The 14,962-nt window shown below is 42.0% G+C and overlaps 1 protein-coding gene across 1 annotated transcript in view; it reads right to left on the bottom strand.

Moving 5' to 3' along the window:
- Positions 1-1,735: 1,735 nt before the first annotated feature.
- LOC115085355 (aquaporin-4-like) overlaps positions 1,736-14,962 on the bottom strand; it is a 127,784-nt gene continuing 114,557 nt past the window's right edge. The window contains exons 5-6 of the mRNA XM_029591269.1: positions 7,366-7,446; positions 1,736-2,020 (exon numbers count right to left, since the gene is read on the bottom strand). Of these exons, the coding sequence (XP_029447129.1) occupies positions 1,736-2,020; positions 7,366-7,446 (366 nt within the window). The remainder of the gene's footprint in view (positions 2,021-7,365; positions 7,447-14,962) is intronic.

Below are 14,962 nucleotides of genomic sequence, written 5' to 3'. Positions count from 1 at the left end.
AATATACTGTTTTTCTTATTCAAATAAATGATTAAATAAATTATACTGTTTAAGCTCAGCACTTTTCCTTTTATTGTGGAAAGTTTGTTTATAGTCAAATAACTTTAACCATGAAAAATAAGTTGAGAACTGTCCTCTCAACTCCCAATTCAGGATCTCAATTCTACAAAACTCCTTTTGGGAAGAACCTTTATTTCTAGTGATATCTGGTAGGGAATCATCTAGATAACAACAGTTTTTACATTATGACCTCAAAAGTAGGACTTTGGCAGTGCCACACAACTAAGTCTTTTTATGCAAATATAGTTTATATGACTTCCAAGTCACATAAACTCACATATTATAACATCTCCTCTCTTCATTATTTCTTATGGAATATGCAACCCCTACAATGACAACCTGCTTATCTGGAAAAGAGGCAGAGGGTCACATGATGATATTAGCTTGTAGTGCAGGCATGAAATAAAAAATGTTTGCTCCAGGTTAATGATGGGTTTTTTTTGGTTTTTTTTTTTCAAATTAATTTTCTGCCTTCAGAGCAGCCAAGTATATTATATGAAAATGAAGAGCTCTCCCCATATCCACATACACACAGAGCAGCCATTTTCCAGAAAACCCAGTGGCACTCAAATATTTTCCAATACCCAAGTTAAGAGGGCAATTTTCAAAGACATTTCTGTAGGTAAAACAGTGGTTTACTTGAAGAAATGTTTTTTGGGTTGGTTTTTTTTTACAAAATTTCCCACCCGATATGTGGCTGAACGTATGTGCAGACTGCCTCTTCATGTGGGAATTTATCTGCACCAAGCAGAGGCATTTCCAGAGGTGGAGGTGGGAGAGGGGTTTGAACTTATGCACATAGTTCCAAGTTTTCAAAAGTACGCTTGTAAATTACCCCAACAATTTTCTGTGCATATAGGGGTAGATTTTAAGAGATATGCGTGGGTGTACATGTGCGCGCACGCTACCTGGCGTGCACATATACGCCCGATTTTATAACATACGCGCGCAGGCGCACGCATGTTATAAAATTGTGGATCGGCACGTGCAAGGGGGTGCACAAGCCCGCGCCGAGCCCATGCCCAGCCACGCTGCCTTCCCCTGTTCTAAATCAGAGCGGCCTTAGAAGGAACTTCCCTTCCCCTACCCGCCCCCCCCCCCCCCCGCCCTTTCCCCCCCTACCTTTTTCCTTTTTTTTTTGTAAAACTTGAAGTAAGTTGTGCGATGCCCAGCACAGTGGCAAATGGCCACTGTGCCGGGAGCCGCTGACCCCACCGTGCCCCCCCCCCGACCGCCCTTTTTTGCAAGCCCCAGGACTTACACGCATCCCGGGACTCTACGCGCGTCACTAGGCCTTTTGAAAATCTGGCCCATAATAGCAGATGTACTTGTGTGCAGATAAATTTGGTGGGATAATTTTCAAATTGGAACTTGTGTGCATAAGATCACTTTCAAAACTGGTGTACCTTACACATGTTTTTGCCAACTCATTTAGGCAGGGTGTTATAAAATTACCTCTTGTTTTTTATATACAGATTTGCAAGGCAAAGCAACAATCTTCACCAACATCTGCATTCATAGCCCATTGCTCCCTATGAAGCCTAGCCATACTAAAATTCCCTCAAGACACTGTTTTTCGTTTTATCCCTCATTTCATGTTCCTGACTATTCTATTTTAATGGGTGAAAAACTGTACACTTTACTAAGCTGCTGTACATAAAATATTTATTGCTAGTCATACAGTAGACAGAATTTCACTTGTGGTATCCTTCCCTTTCCTCTCTTCACTCGTGAGAGTATCAATGACATTAATAGTTCCATGTTTCAGGACCAAGTCATCAGTATCTGCTTGGCTTCTATTATCATCCACTTCAATGTAGTTCCCTTTTGACTTCTGGCCCTGGGTAGCCTTTGTGAAGGCCTCTTTCAATTTGTTCTTAAGTTCAATGTCTGGACAATAGATATAATCATAAAAGGCACCGGCTAGGACAGCTCCTAAGATTGGTCCTACCCAATAGACCTGTAGAAACAAAGGGAGATATGGTATAGCTTGTAAGACAAATTAAAGAGCCATATATAATAAAATATTCTGGTAGCTGTGATGCCTTTTAAAGGATCAATAAAAGAAATTGTAGTACATGGGCTTTCAGTACCACCCAGGCCTCTTCATATTACAACCTACAAGGAATCTAAAATCATATATGAAAACAGAAAGGCATAAAATTCATATCAGATATCAAAATTATTTATAACACTTACCTATAACATATCTAACTATAATAAAGAGGAAAGTTGTCCTGTGCCTTCATAGCCAATATGGAAATTGAGCTCCCTGTACTCTCCAGCTCCAACCCATTTTCCAGCTCTGCCCCTCCCCCTCTCTCTCTCTGTATGGAAATTGAGCTCTGCTCCTCTTTCCCTACACTCTTCAGCTCCGCTCCTCTCTCTGTTTTGTCCAATCCACTCTCTACCTCCACATATGGAAACTGAGCTCTATCCCTCTCTGAATGTACTCTCCTGCTCTACCCCCCTGTCTCTCTCTCTCTCTCTCTGAATAATCAATTTACTCTCTACTATTACACAATCCACCCAAGATCAGCGTGCACTCTCTACTACCACACATCTCAATTATGCACACTTCACAGAATTTCTCTGTCCTAGTAGTAAAAAGCAATATGCTTTATTCACTTAAAGGGGCTGATGTACTAACCTGAGGTATTTTACATGTGTTAAAGGCCCACTGGAAAAAGTTAGCAACGAATATTAATAAGCTTGGAGTTCATTAGAACCTGTAGCTAATCACCACAAGAAATGTTTTTGCTCGTTCCTGGATTTGGCAACATGTGATGCTGACCGAGGGGAGTGAAGCTTAACATGCACTGGCTCGCAGGCTTAAAGTACTGCTTGGCTCATGTGACGTTTACTCCTCCTCCCCCGTGTATGAAAGATTCCTAGGCATTCCATGTGGATACCCCCCTCCCACATGGCCAAACTCCAAGTCCTTCATTGGCAACAAATTTTAAAAAACATGTCCCTTAGGAAGTTCTACCCAGTGCCGGATTTACACATAAGCCAATCAAGCCTTGGTTTAGGGCCTCACACTGTCAGACGATCAGCAAGAAATTTATTTTTTTAGCAAGTTAATATTTTGTATTATGACTGAAAGACCATTCAAAGACAAAGTTCTTAAACTGCAACTATTTATTCATTCTTTGCAAATTGCAGTTTGCACAGCTTGTCACTAACAAACATTACTAATTCTTATTTATATAAGCCAATTTGCTTCCTGCCAAACTCCAACATCAATCAATGATAACTCTTCTGTATTTATAATTCAAACTTAAAATATTGATGCCATATTGAAGAGACATTTGACATTTCTCACTTTGCTTGAAGCTTCCATTCACTATGAAGTTAAATTATAGGCCTACTATTTACTAATTTCTATTTATGAATGTTAAAGGTCAGTTATATGTATATATTAATTTTGCATTAATATGATTTACTATGACCTGGTGAACATTTTGTTCTTTACGTAGAAATTGACCCCCAAATGAAGAGAAGTTTTGAAAGTGGTTATCAGCTAAAGCTGTTACTGATACTCAACAATTATCTTCATCATACAAAAAGGATGACAGTGAGCATCAAGTTCAAGAGAGTCTACTGGCATTGGAGTACTTCAATAAGGCCTCTTCTAGTACAAATTACAATGACGTAGTAGATGATCATGAGGTAATGATTACTAGTGATAAGCAGATTGAGCATGATCATCAGAAAGACAATACTGGCTTTGCAGTCAGTATAAACACGAGTCAGGAGAAAACTTATAACATACATCCTGATGCTGGCATGTGGAATATTTTAAGCAATGAAGATATTGCATTCAGCATTTTGAAGGTCCATTTGAAAAGTCAAACCGATTATTTAACAAACAAGTTAGATATTGCTCAAGTGGCCTTTTTGTTCTATGAAAGCTAATGGTGAAAAATACAGTCTATAATGGCTATTTTACTCTCCAGAAACCAGTTGCTGCTGTTGTTTTATGTGTAAACTCTTTTCTACCACATCCACCACAGCACTATCCAGTAATGGGTTTAGTGATTGGCAAAACCCAGTGGCAATTTGAAATCATGGAATCTCTCCTATTCATAGAAATGCCTTACTGACGTATTTAATGAGAGAGAATGGTTTAACAGCTGATTCACAACTAGAAGAGCAGACTAGGAGGGAGCAAGGGTACTAGAAGCAAGTACTTACATGTGTTATTGCAGGCATTTGTACATTGGCAGAACTCAGTTTAGCTTTCAGAGGCAGCAATTAAAGATTTAGATCTCCAAGAAATGGTAACTTTGTTGGTTTACTGGAATTAATTTCAAAATTTGATCCATTTCTTGCTAATCAAGTTGAAAAGTACTCAAATTGTGGATCTGAACAATCTTCAAATTTGTAGAAGACAACATGCAATGAGCTTATTGAAATTTTAGCGACAAAAGTTAAGGACTCTATATTGGCTAATTTGAGCAAGGCAGGATATTTCAGTTTATCTGTTGAGCCTACACCAGATTTGTCATATACAGATCAATTGGCTGTTATTGTATGATTTATTTCACCAGATGAAAGCTTTCCTGTTGAGTGATATTTTACTTTTCTACTGAGAGAAAGTCATAATGATGAAAGTATGGCAAGCACAGTTTTAGAAGATTTAGCCAATGAATGTAAAGTGACTTTTAGCAAGTGCAGATGACAGTCATATAACAAAACAGTTAACATGTCAGGTAGATATACAGCATGCAGCAAAACTTCTGGAGAAAAATAAATATGCACTGTATATCCAATGTCCAGGACATTCATTAAAATTTGCTTGGTAGAGCAGCAGTTGATTACTATTTAGAAGTTGTAAATATTTTTGCTGTCATGCAACAAATTTACACATTTTTTTTCTTTGTCTACCAAATTTGGGCGGCATTGAAATTATGTTTGAAATGTGATTCTTTCATGTCAAAAGGTCTATTAGATACGAGATGGGAAGTACATGCAAAAGCAGTTGAATCAATATCAAAGAATTGCAACTTCATCATTAATGCACTGGATCAACTTTACAATGTTAACAAAAAAAAGGGGGAAACAAGAAGAGAAGCTAGTATCATTCAAGAGAAAATGGAAGAATTAGAGTTTGTGTTCATGCTTGAACTTTGGAATAATTTGTTAAGTCGGTTTCATAAAACAAGCAAGACTCTACAGGAAAACTATATTACACTTAAGACATATCCAAAACTTTACGCATCACTATCCCAATTAATCACTGAAACCCATGACAAGTTTGATGAAATGGAGCTAAAAGCCAAAGAGAGATAATCAAATGTGGAATATAAATATGCAATTAAAAGAAAAAGGAAGAGTTGGAAACATGTTGATGATAGCAATGTTTCTGACACTAATGATCTCCTCACACGGAGTCAAGGTTTGAGCAAAAACTTTCCTTCCTATTATTGATCAGTTACAGGCTAGTTTAAGCAAATGAGCGGTAATAAATGAGGTCATCGCTAATACTTTCTCTTGTTTAATTAATTTAGAAGCTTTAGAAGAGCAGTTGTAAAGGGTTTAACATTGATGACAAAAACCTATCCAGCCTTGTTGGAGAATTGAGGCTATTCCACATTATGTGAAGACAGCTTATCTAGATAAAGGCAGTTTGAGCTTACTTAAGTTGTATCAAGTTATTTACCGAGACAAAATTCAGCTGGTCTTTCCAAAGGTTGAATCTATTTTGAGGTTATTTTTTAGTCTAATGGTAACAAACTGTTCTGCAGAAAGGCCATTTTCACATTCGAAAAGGGTCAAGAATGACCTGCAAATTACATGTGATCAAGAAAAGTTTTCTGCATTGAGCATTTTATGTATAGAAAATGACAAACTGCACAGTCTTCCGATTGATGGTATAGTGAATGACTTTGTAGTCTGTAAATCATGACAGGTGTATCACTCCTAGTTCTCGACAAACATTTTTTGAAATAGTGAGGGCCTCTCAAATGTCAGTGGCTTAGAGCCTCGCTACGTATAAATCCGGCACTGGTTCTACCTCCTTACATCCCTACCTCCTTGCCTCCCAAGTCCCACGTCCCACAAAATGAAAATACATTTCCATTTGGGGCCCCCCTCAGACTCCTCCTAAACCCTGTGGCCCCATAACCTTTCCCTATCAATGGCGTGGTCCTCTGGGGACAGGACTGATCTCCATTTATTCCTACTCCACCACTAGCTTTCAAAATGGCACCAGCTGACCCCAGGAGCTTTTTTGCCAAATGTAGAGCTGACGGGAACAGGACAGGAGAAAGTGAAGGTTCAAACCTCTAGGAGTAGGGAAAGGGCAAATCGAAGCTTAAGATAGTTTGCTGACTGCTGCTTTAAATCTCTTAATATGATTTCTGCAGTTCACAGCAACATAGGGAAAAGGATGACAATAAAGTAAGAAAGGAAAAGCTGCAAAAAAAAATTCAAGCAATCATTCTTTCTTAGTGGGAGGCTTTAGATTTTTAATCTGAAGTAGAAAAAAAATGTAATCAAAAAGAAAAATAAGTATTATAGGCCTGGATTTTCTAAGTTCGCGGAACTTAGAAAATCCCGCGATAATGGGGACGGGGGGCGAAGTGGGGGGTGGGCCTGTGAAAGCCGGCAGCGATGGCACCTCTGTGGTGCCATCGCTGCCGGCTTTTGCACCCAATAGCACGATACTGGCAGCAATAAGGATTCTTACTTTTCACCATCAGCAAAGTCGTCGCAGAGTCCGCCCCGACTCCTCCCCTTCTGGTGTGGACTCCGCCCCAACTCCACCTCGATTTAGATACCGCATGCAAAAAGGGACTTTTCGCGTGTGATACCTTTGGAAAATGACCCCCATAGATTGCTGATTACAGCTGACTGAATGCATAAGAACATAAGAAAATGCCATACTGGGTCAGACCAAGGGTCCATCAAGCCCAGCATCCTGTTTCCAACAGTGGCCAATCCAGGCCATAAGAACCTGGCAAGTACCCAAAAACTAAGTCTATTCCATGTTACCATTGCTAATGGCAGTGGCTATTCTCTAAATGAACTTAATAGCAGGTAATGGACTTCTCCTCCAAGAACTTATCCAATCCTTTTTTAAACACAGCTATACTAACTGCACGAACCACATTCTCTGGCAACAAATTCCAGAGTTTAATTGTGCGTTGAGTAAACAAGAACTTTCTCCGATTAGTTTTAAATGTGCCCCATGCTAACTTCATGGAGTGTCCCCTAGTCCTTCTACTATCCGAAAGAGTAAATAACCGATTCACATCTACCCGTTCTAGACCTCTCATGCAGTAAGTGTAAGACAATTACCCAGTGGTTTTCCCATTTTCCCATTATAAGAGCAGGTCCAAAAGATCGTGCAGGGTTCATACTGGCACCAGTATAGTTGATCTGTTGGGGAAAAAAACCCATCAGTTTAGACATTACTCTGTTAATGCAAAAAGCAAAGGTTTGTACTACATATAAACATAAAGCATGACAACAGATAAAGCCAATATGCCCCATTCAGTCTACCCATCCACATCTCCTTTTCAATTTTAATTGTTCTTTCCTCCACTTCAGAGATCTTCTGTGATTGTCCCACATTTTTTTGAATTCTGTCCTTGTCTCCAGCATCACTTATGAATATGTTAAACAACACTGGACCCAATACTGATTGCTGTGATACTCCACTAAGGATCTTTCTCCATTTGTAAAGCTGACCATTTAGTCCTACCCTCTGTTTCCGGCCATTTAACCAATTAGCAATCCACAATAGAACACTGCCTCCGGTCTCATGACTTTGTAATTTCCTGAGGAGTCTCTCATGGGACGCTTTTTCAAATGCCTTCTGAAAGTCCAAATACACTATATCAATCAGCTCACCTTTATCTACTGTATATGTTCATTTCAAAAAATTCTAAAAAATTGGTAAGATAAGACTTCCACTTTGTAAAACTATGTTGACTCTTCTATTAAGCCACATCTATCTACATGGTCAGTGATTTTGTTTTCAAGAATAGCTTCTACCATTTTTCCCAGCACTGACAGGTTCACTGGTCTATAGTATCCCAAATCACCCTGTAATCCTTTTTTAAAAAATTGGCATCGCATTAGCCACCTTCCAGTCCTCGGGAATCATGGCTGTTTTAAATGAAAGATTAAAGATTACTAGTAACAGGTTATCAATTTCATGGTTTAGTTCATTTACAACTCTGGGATGGACACCATCGGGTCCTGGTGATTTGTAACTCTTTAGTTTTTTAATCTGATTTATTACATCCTCTGTTGGCACAGATATTTGTTTGAGTTGCTCAGAATCTCCACCATTAAAGAATGTTTCAGGTGTGGGTATATTCCCAACAAACTCCTCCATAAGGACAGAGGCAAAGAATTAATTCAGTTTTTCTGCTATTTCCTTGTCTTATCTGAGTACTCTTTGCCCCTCAGTCATCCAATGGCCCAGCTGATTCCCTCATAAACTTTTAGCTTCAAATCTGTTTTGAAAGTTATTATTAGTTTTTGCCTCACTGGCAAGATTTTTCTCAAAGTTGTTCTTGGCCTATTAGGCCAGACCTAGCACTGACTGTTGAAGACAGGATGCTGAGCTCAGTGGCCAGTTCAGATCACTTGGAGTACACATCAGATCCCAAATAGGAAAAGAAGAACATAAGGTCTTGCCATACTGGGTCAGACCAGGGTTCCATCAAGCCCAGCATCCTGTTTCTAACAAAAGTCAATCCAGGCTACAAATACCTGGCAAGTACCCAAACACTAAGTAGATCTCATGCTACTGATGCCAGTAATAGCAGTGGCTAATCCCTAAATCACCTTGACTAATAGCAATTAATGGACTTCTCATTCAAGAATTTATGCAAACCTTTTTTAAACCCAGCCACACTAACTGACTAACCACATCCTCTGGCAACAAATTCCAGAGCTTAATTATGCATTGAGTGAAAAAGAAGTTTCTCTGATTAGTTTTAAATGTGCTACCTGCTAACTTCATGGAGTGCCCCCTAGTCCCTCTATTATCCGAAAAAGTAAATAACCAATCCACATTTACCTATTCTAGACCTCTCATGATTTTAAACACCTCTATCATATCCCCCCTCAGCCATCTCTTCTCCAAGCTGAACAGCCCTAACCTCTTCAGCCTTTCCTCATACGAGAGCTGTTCCATCCCCTTTATCATTTTGGTCACCCTTCTCTGTACCTTCTCTATTGCAACTCCCAGTAGTAGAAGAAAAATAGAAAAACTAAAAGGAGCAGCTGCAAAGGTAAAGAGATTACATCGGGTGTGGACATTGTTTAAAAATACCATGCTGAAAGCCAAGACCTGAAGTATTCCACATATTAAAAATAAAAGACAAAAGGAAAGCCAAATGACTATCAGGCCGATACAGAATGGTGTGTTCAGCTGAGCGCACCGTTTAGCCCCCATTTGGCCACACATTATAGACGCGCTATTATTAACCCTTATACTGAAAGAGGTAATAGCGCATGAAAAACGCGCAGCCAACCCCCCCGAAACTAATAGAACTCATCACATGCAAATGCTTGTTGATCAACCTATTAGTTATTCCCCCGGAATACTGAAAGTAAAATGTGCGACCAAGCTGCACATTTTACTCTCAGAAATTAATGCCTGCCCAAGGTCAGGCGTTAAGATCTGAGCAACCCAGGAAACATCGAGGACCCGAGGCTGCACTAGCAGGGAGGGAGAGGCGGTGACTCTGCTACTCATGGGACAGGTCAGCCATGGCGGAGGAGAGAGGAAGGAGCCCATGGGCCACACACCAACCAGCTCTGATCAAAGATCATCTTTCTTTCTGATTGGCTGTGGCGCGCTGCCCCTTCTGTCTGCCTGCCCTCTTGTTCGCTGACAGAGCTCTCCGGGTTCAGCTGTAGGTCAACCTGGCTCACCCAGTGGCTTGGTGGGAGTCATGGCTGTCAGCGGGTCGACAACCAATTCTCAATTTTACTGGCGACGGTTGTCAACCCGCTGATAGCCGCCTCTTCCACTAGTAAGGAGGCACTAGGGACGCGCTGTTGTCCCTAGCGTCTCCTTTTTAGCACACAGCCTAATTTAAATAGAGAATCGCGTGCCCAGAAGAAGTTCCTGGGCGCGTGTCGGGAGAGCGAATGCTCAGCACGGAGCACCCACTCTCCGCGATTTTTACAATATTGGTCTGTATAAGATGAAATAGGCTAATGTAGCCAAACAAAATCTTTCAGAAAAAGGATCGAAATGAATATAGGAAAAAGCATAAGCACTGGAAAGTTAAATGCAGAACATTAATATGGCAGGCAAAATGTGAATTTGAAAAGAAGCTTTTTCAAATACATCTAAAGCAGCAAGCCAGTGAAAGAGTTGGCTGGACCATTATATGATCAAGGGGTAAAAGGGGCACAAAAGGAAGACAAGCTATAGCGGAAAGCCTAAACAAATTCTTTGTTTTGGTGTTTACTATGGAGGATGTGGCAGATACCAATGCCAGAAATTGTACTTAATAGTGATAGATTTCAAGGAACTGAAATAAATCACCTGGAAGATGTAATAGGGCAAATTGACAGCACAGTAAATATACATACAAATGACAGCAGAAAAAGACCAAACAGCCCATCTAGTCTGCCCAGCAAGCTCCCACACCTATCTTCCCATACTTATCTGTTTCACTGACCACCAAGTTTGGGGCCCTTGTTGGTAATTGTTTGATTCAAATTTCCTGCCACCTCCTGCTGTTAATACAGAGAGTAATGTTAACATAAGAACATGCCATACTGGGTCAGACCAAGGGTCCATCAAGCCCAGCATCCTGTTTCCAACAGAGGCCAAACCAGGCCATAAGAACCTGGCAAGTACCCAAAAACTAAGTCTATTCCATGTTACCGTTGCTAGTAATAGCAGTGGCTATTTTCTAATTAATTAATAGCAGTTAATTGACTTCTCCTCCAAGAACTTATCCAATCCTTTTTTAAACACAGCTATACTAACTGCACTAACCATATCCTCTGGCAACAAATTCCAGAGTTTAATTGTGCGTTGAGTAAAAAAGAACTTTCTCCGATTAGTTTTAAATGTACCCCATGCTAACTTCATGGAGTGCCCCCTAGTCTTTCTATTATCCGAAAGAGTAAATAACCGATTCACATCTACCCGTTATAGAACTCTCATGATTTTAAACTCCTCTATCATATCCCCCCTAAGCCGTCTCTTCCCCAAGCTGAAAAGTCCTAACCTCTTTAGTCTTTCCTCATAGGGGAGCTGTTCCATTCCCCTTATCATTTTGGTATCCCTTCTCTGTACCTTCTCCATCGCAATTATCTTTTTTGAGATACGGCAACCAGAATTGTACACAGTGTTCAAGATGCAGTCTCACCATGGAGCGATACAGAGGCATTATGACATTTTCTGTTTTATTCACCATTCCCTTTCTAATAATTCCCAACATTATGTTTGCTTTTTTGACTGCCGCAGCACACTGCACCGACGATTTCAATGTGTTATCCACTATGACACCTAGATCTCTTTCTTGGGTTGTAGCACCTAATATGGAACCCAACATTGTGTAATTATAGCATGGGTTATTTTTCCCTATATGCATCACCTTGCACTTATCCACATTAAATTTCATCTGCCATTTGGATGCCCAATTTTCCAGCCTCACAAGGTCTTCCTGCAATTTATCACAATCTGCTTGTGATTTAACTACTCTGAACAATGTTGTATCATCTGCAAATTTGATTATCTCATTCGTCGTATTTCTTTCCAGATCATTTATAAATATACAAGTCGTTAAGCCCGTAACAACGGGCTACATTACATTTTTTTTTCAGTCCATTTTCAAACACAGCACCTTTCTACACTTTTTCTCCCTCACTCATTCACCTCGGTCACTCATCCTCCTCCCCCTCGGTCACTCACTCCTTCCCTCCCCTCAGTCTAACTCACCCTCTGTCTCCCATTGCCTCCCTCCCCTCACTCAGTCACTCCCTTTCCTCTCTCAATCCCATCCCTCACTCTCATCTCCTCCAATCCCCTCAGCTCATCCACAACCCCTTCCCTCTCCTTCAGCCCTCCTCCACTTCCTCTTTTTCTCTTCTACACAACTTCTTACCCGTCCCACTTACTCACTCACATCCCTCTGTCTCCCACTGCCTCCCTCCCCTCAGTCACTCCCCAGCCTCTCTCAATCCCATTCCTCACTCTCATCCCCTCCAATCCCATCTCAGCTCATCCACAACCCCTTCCCTCTCCCTCAGCCCTCCTCCACTCCCTCTTTTTCTCTTCTACACAACTTCTTACACTTCCCACTTACGCACTCACATCCATCTGTCCCCCCTCCCCTCAGTCACTCTCCCCTCCTCCCTTCCCCTCAGTCACTCCCCTCCTCCCCCTCAGTCACACTCGTACGGTGCAGACGGAAGATCCCCGGGGGTCCCTCCCTCGTGCTCTCCTCGCTGCCGCCAGTACTGCTCCTTGCCGGTACTGCTCCTCGCCGCCGCCGCTACTGCTCCTCCCAGCGCCATGTTTTTTTAGCAGGTCATGCTCCGCTCTGACCAACATGCTCGCCTACACATGCGAGGTGGAGCTGCTCTCTACTGCGCTTTTGCGGGCCATCGGTCAGATCCTATTTATAAGGTAGATTGAAAAGTAAGGGTCCCAATACAGATCCCTGAGGCACTCCACTGTTGGAGTTGCATCAAAGGTGAATCGTAAGGCTTAATGGTTAAGGGTAGTAATTGCCGCATCAAGCAAGTTACCCCGATGCTTGTTTACCCAGACTGCACAGATCAATGCCTTGTTGGATGTTGTCTGAATGTAAATCCTCTTTTCCACATTTTCCCCTGCTGTTGAAGCAGAGAGCAATGCTGTATATGCATTCAAAGTGAAGTATCAGGATTAATTGGTTTAGGGTAGTAACTGCCGCAATAAACAAGCTACCCCCATGCGCATTTGTTTACCCAGACTTGTTGATTGTTGTCTGAATGCAAATCCTCTTTGCTACATTTCTCCTTGCCATTGAAGCAGAGAGCAATGTTGGAGTTGCATTAACCATGTGAAGGCTTATTGAGTAAGGGTAGTAGCCACCATTCCAGCAATCCACTCCCATGGCTCTTCTCTTCATTCTCATCCTCTAGCCTTTATGGATCCACAGTGTTTATCCCATGCCCCTTTGAAATCCTTCACAGTTTTAGTCTTCACCACTTCCTCTGGAAGGGTATTCCAGGCATCCACCACCCTCTCCGTAAAGAAATACTTCCGGACATTGGTTCTGAGTCTTCCTCCCTGGAGTTTCAAATCGTGACCCCTAGTTCTACTGATTTTTTTTCAACAGAAAAGGTTTGTTGTTGACCATGGATCATTAAAACCTTTCAAGTATCTGAAAGTCTGTATCATATCACCCTTGCTCCTCCTCTCCTCCAAGATATACATATTTAGTAGGGGTGTGCATTCATTCCCTACGAATTGGGAATCCATAACATATAGGTCCTTATTCGTTGTATTCGTGGGGAATCGAAACGTATTGCGATTCCTCACGAATAATCTTCGCCGAATTATTCGGCCACCTAGGAGCAATTTAAACAACCCTCCCACCCTCCTGACCCCCCAAGACTTACCAAAATTCCCTGGTGGTCCAGCGGGGGTCCTGGAGCGATCTCCTGCACTTGGGCCGTTGGCTGCCAGTATTCAAAATGGCGCCGATAGCCTTTACCCTTACTATGTCACAGGGGCTACCGGTGCCATTGGTCGGCCCCTGTCACATGGTAGGAGCACAAGATGGCACCGGCCATCCATTGTTCCTACCATGTGACAGGGGTTGACCAATGGCACCGGTAGCCCCTGTGACACAGTAAGGGCAAAGGCTATCGGTGCCATTTTGATTACTGGCAACCGACAGCCCGAGTGCAGGAGATCACTCCCGGACCCCCGCTGGACCACGAGGGACTTTTGGCAAGTCTTGGGGGACCCTCCTGACCCCCACAAGACTTGCCAAAAGTCCAGCGGGGTTCTGGGAGCAACCTCCTGCACTCCGGCCGTTAGTTGCCAGTATTCAAAATGGCGCCGTTAGCCTTTGCCCTCACTATGTCACAGGAACTGACCATCAGTGACATAGTGAGGGGTTGTAGTTAATTTAATTTTAGTGGGGAATGAATAGGAATTGACGTATAGAACATATTGGGGGGCCCCCTTGCCGAATGCAACGTATCTGCCCCCCCCGACGAATACGAATCCCGAATGCAAAGTGCGGCATCCCTCTGCACATCCCTAATATTTAGGTTCTTCAATCTCTCCTCATAAGTTATTTTATTAAGACCATCCACCTTTTTTGGTCACCATTCTCTGGATTGCCTCCATCCTGTCTCTGTCCCTTTGGAGATACGGTCTCCCGAACTGAACACAGTACTCCAAGTGAGGCCTCACCAAGGTCCTGTGCAAGGGGATCATCACTTACTTTCTCTTACTAGATATTCCTCTCTCTGTGCAGCCCAGCATTCTTCTGGCTTTAGCTATTGCCTTGTCACATTGTTTCGCCGACTTCAGATCATTAGACACCATCACCCCAAGGTCTCTCTCCTGCTTCATGCACATCAGCCCTTCACCTCTCATCACATACAGTTCTTTCAGATTTCCACACCCCATATGCAAGACTCTGCACTTCTTGGCATTAAATATTAGCTGCCATACTTTTGACCACTCTTCCAGCTTCCTTAAATTCCTTCTCATTCTCTCTCTTCTCCAATTCTCTCTCTTCTCCAATCACTCGGCACCACTCCTGTTTCCAGGGATCTATTGAACAGGTCACGCAGTGGACCCTTCAGCATGTCTCTGAGCCTCCTCAGCATCCTGGGATGAACGTCATCAGGCTCCATGGCTTTCTCCACTTTCAGTTTTCCTAGCTCTTCCCATACATTCTCGTCC

This window comes from Rhinatrema bivittatum, chromosome 2, assembly GCF_901001135.1.
Source record: "Rhinatrema bivittatum chromosome 2, aRhiBiv1.1, whole genome shotgun sequence".
In the NCBI taxonomy this organism is placed as follows: domain Eukaryota; kingdom Metazoa; phylum Chordata; class Amphibia; order Gymnophiona; family Rhinatrematidae; genus Rhinatrema; species Rhinatrema bivittatum.
Note: the sequence above shows the minus strand (reverse complement) of the source record. Positions and strands in the feature narration are given on the sequence as shown.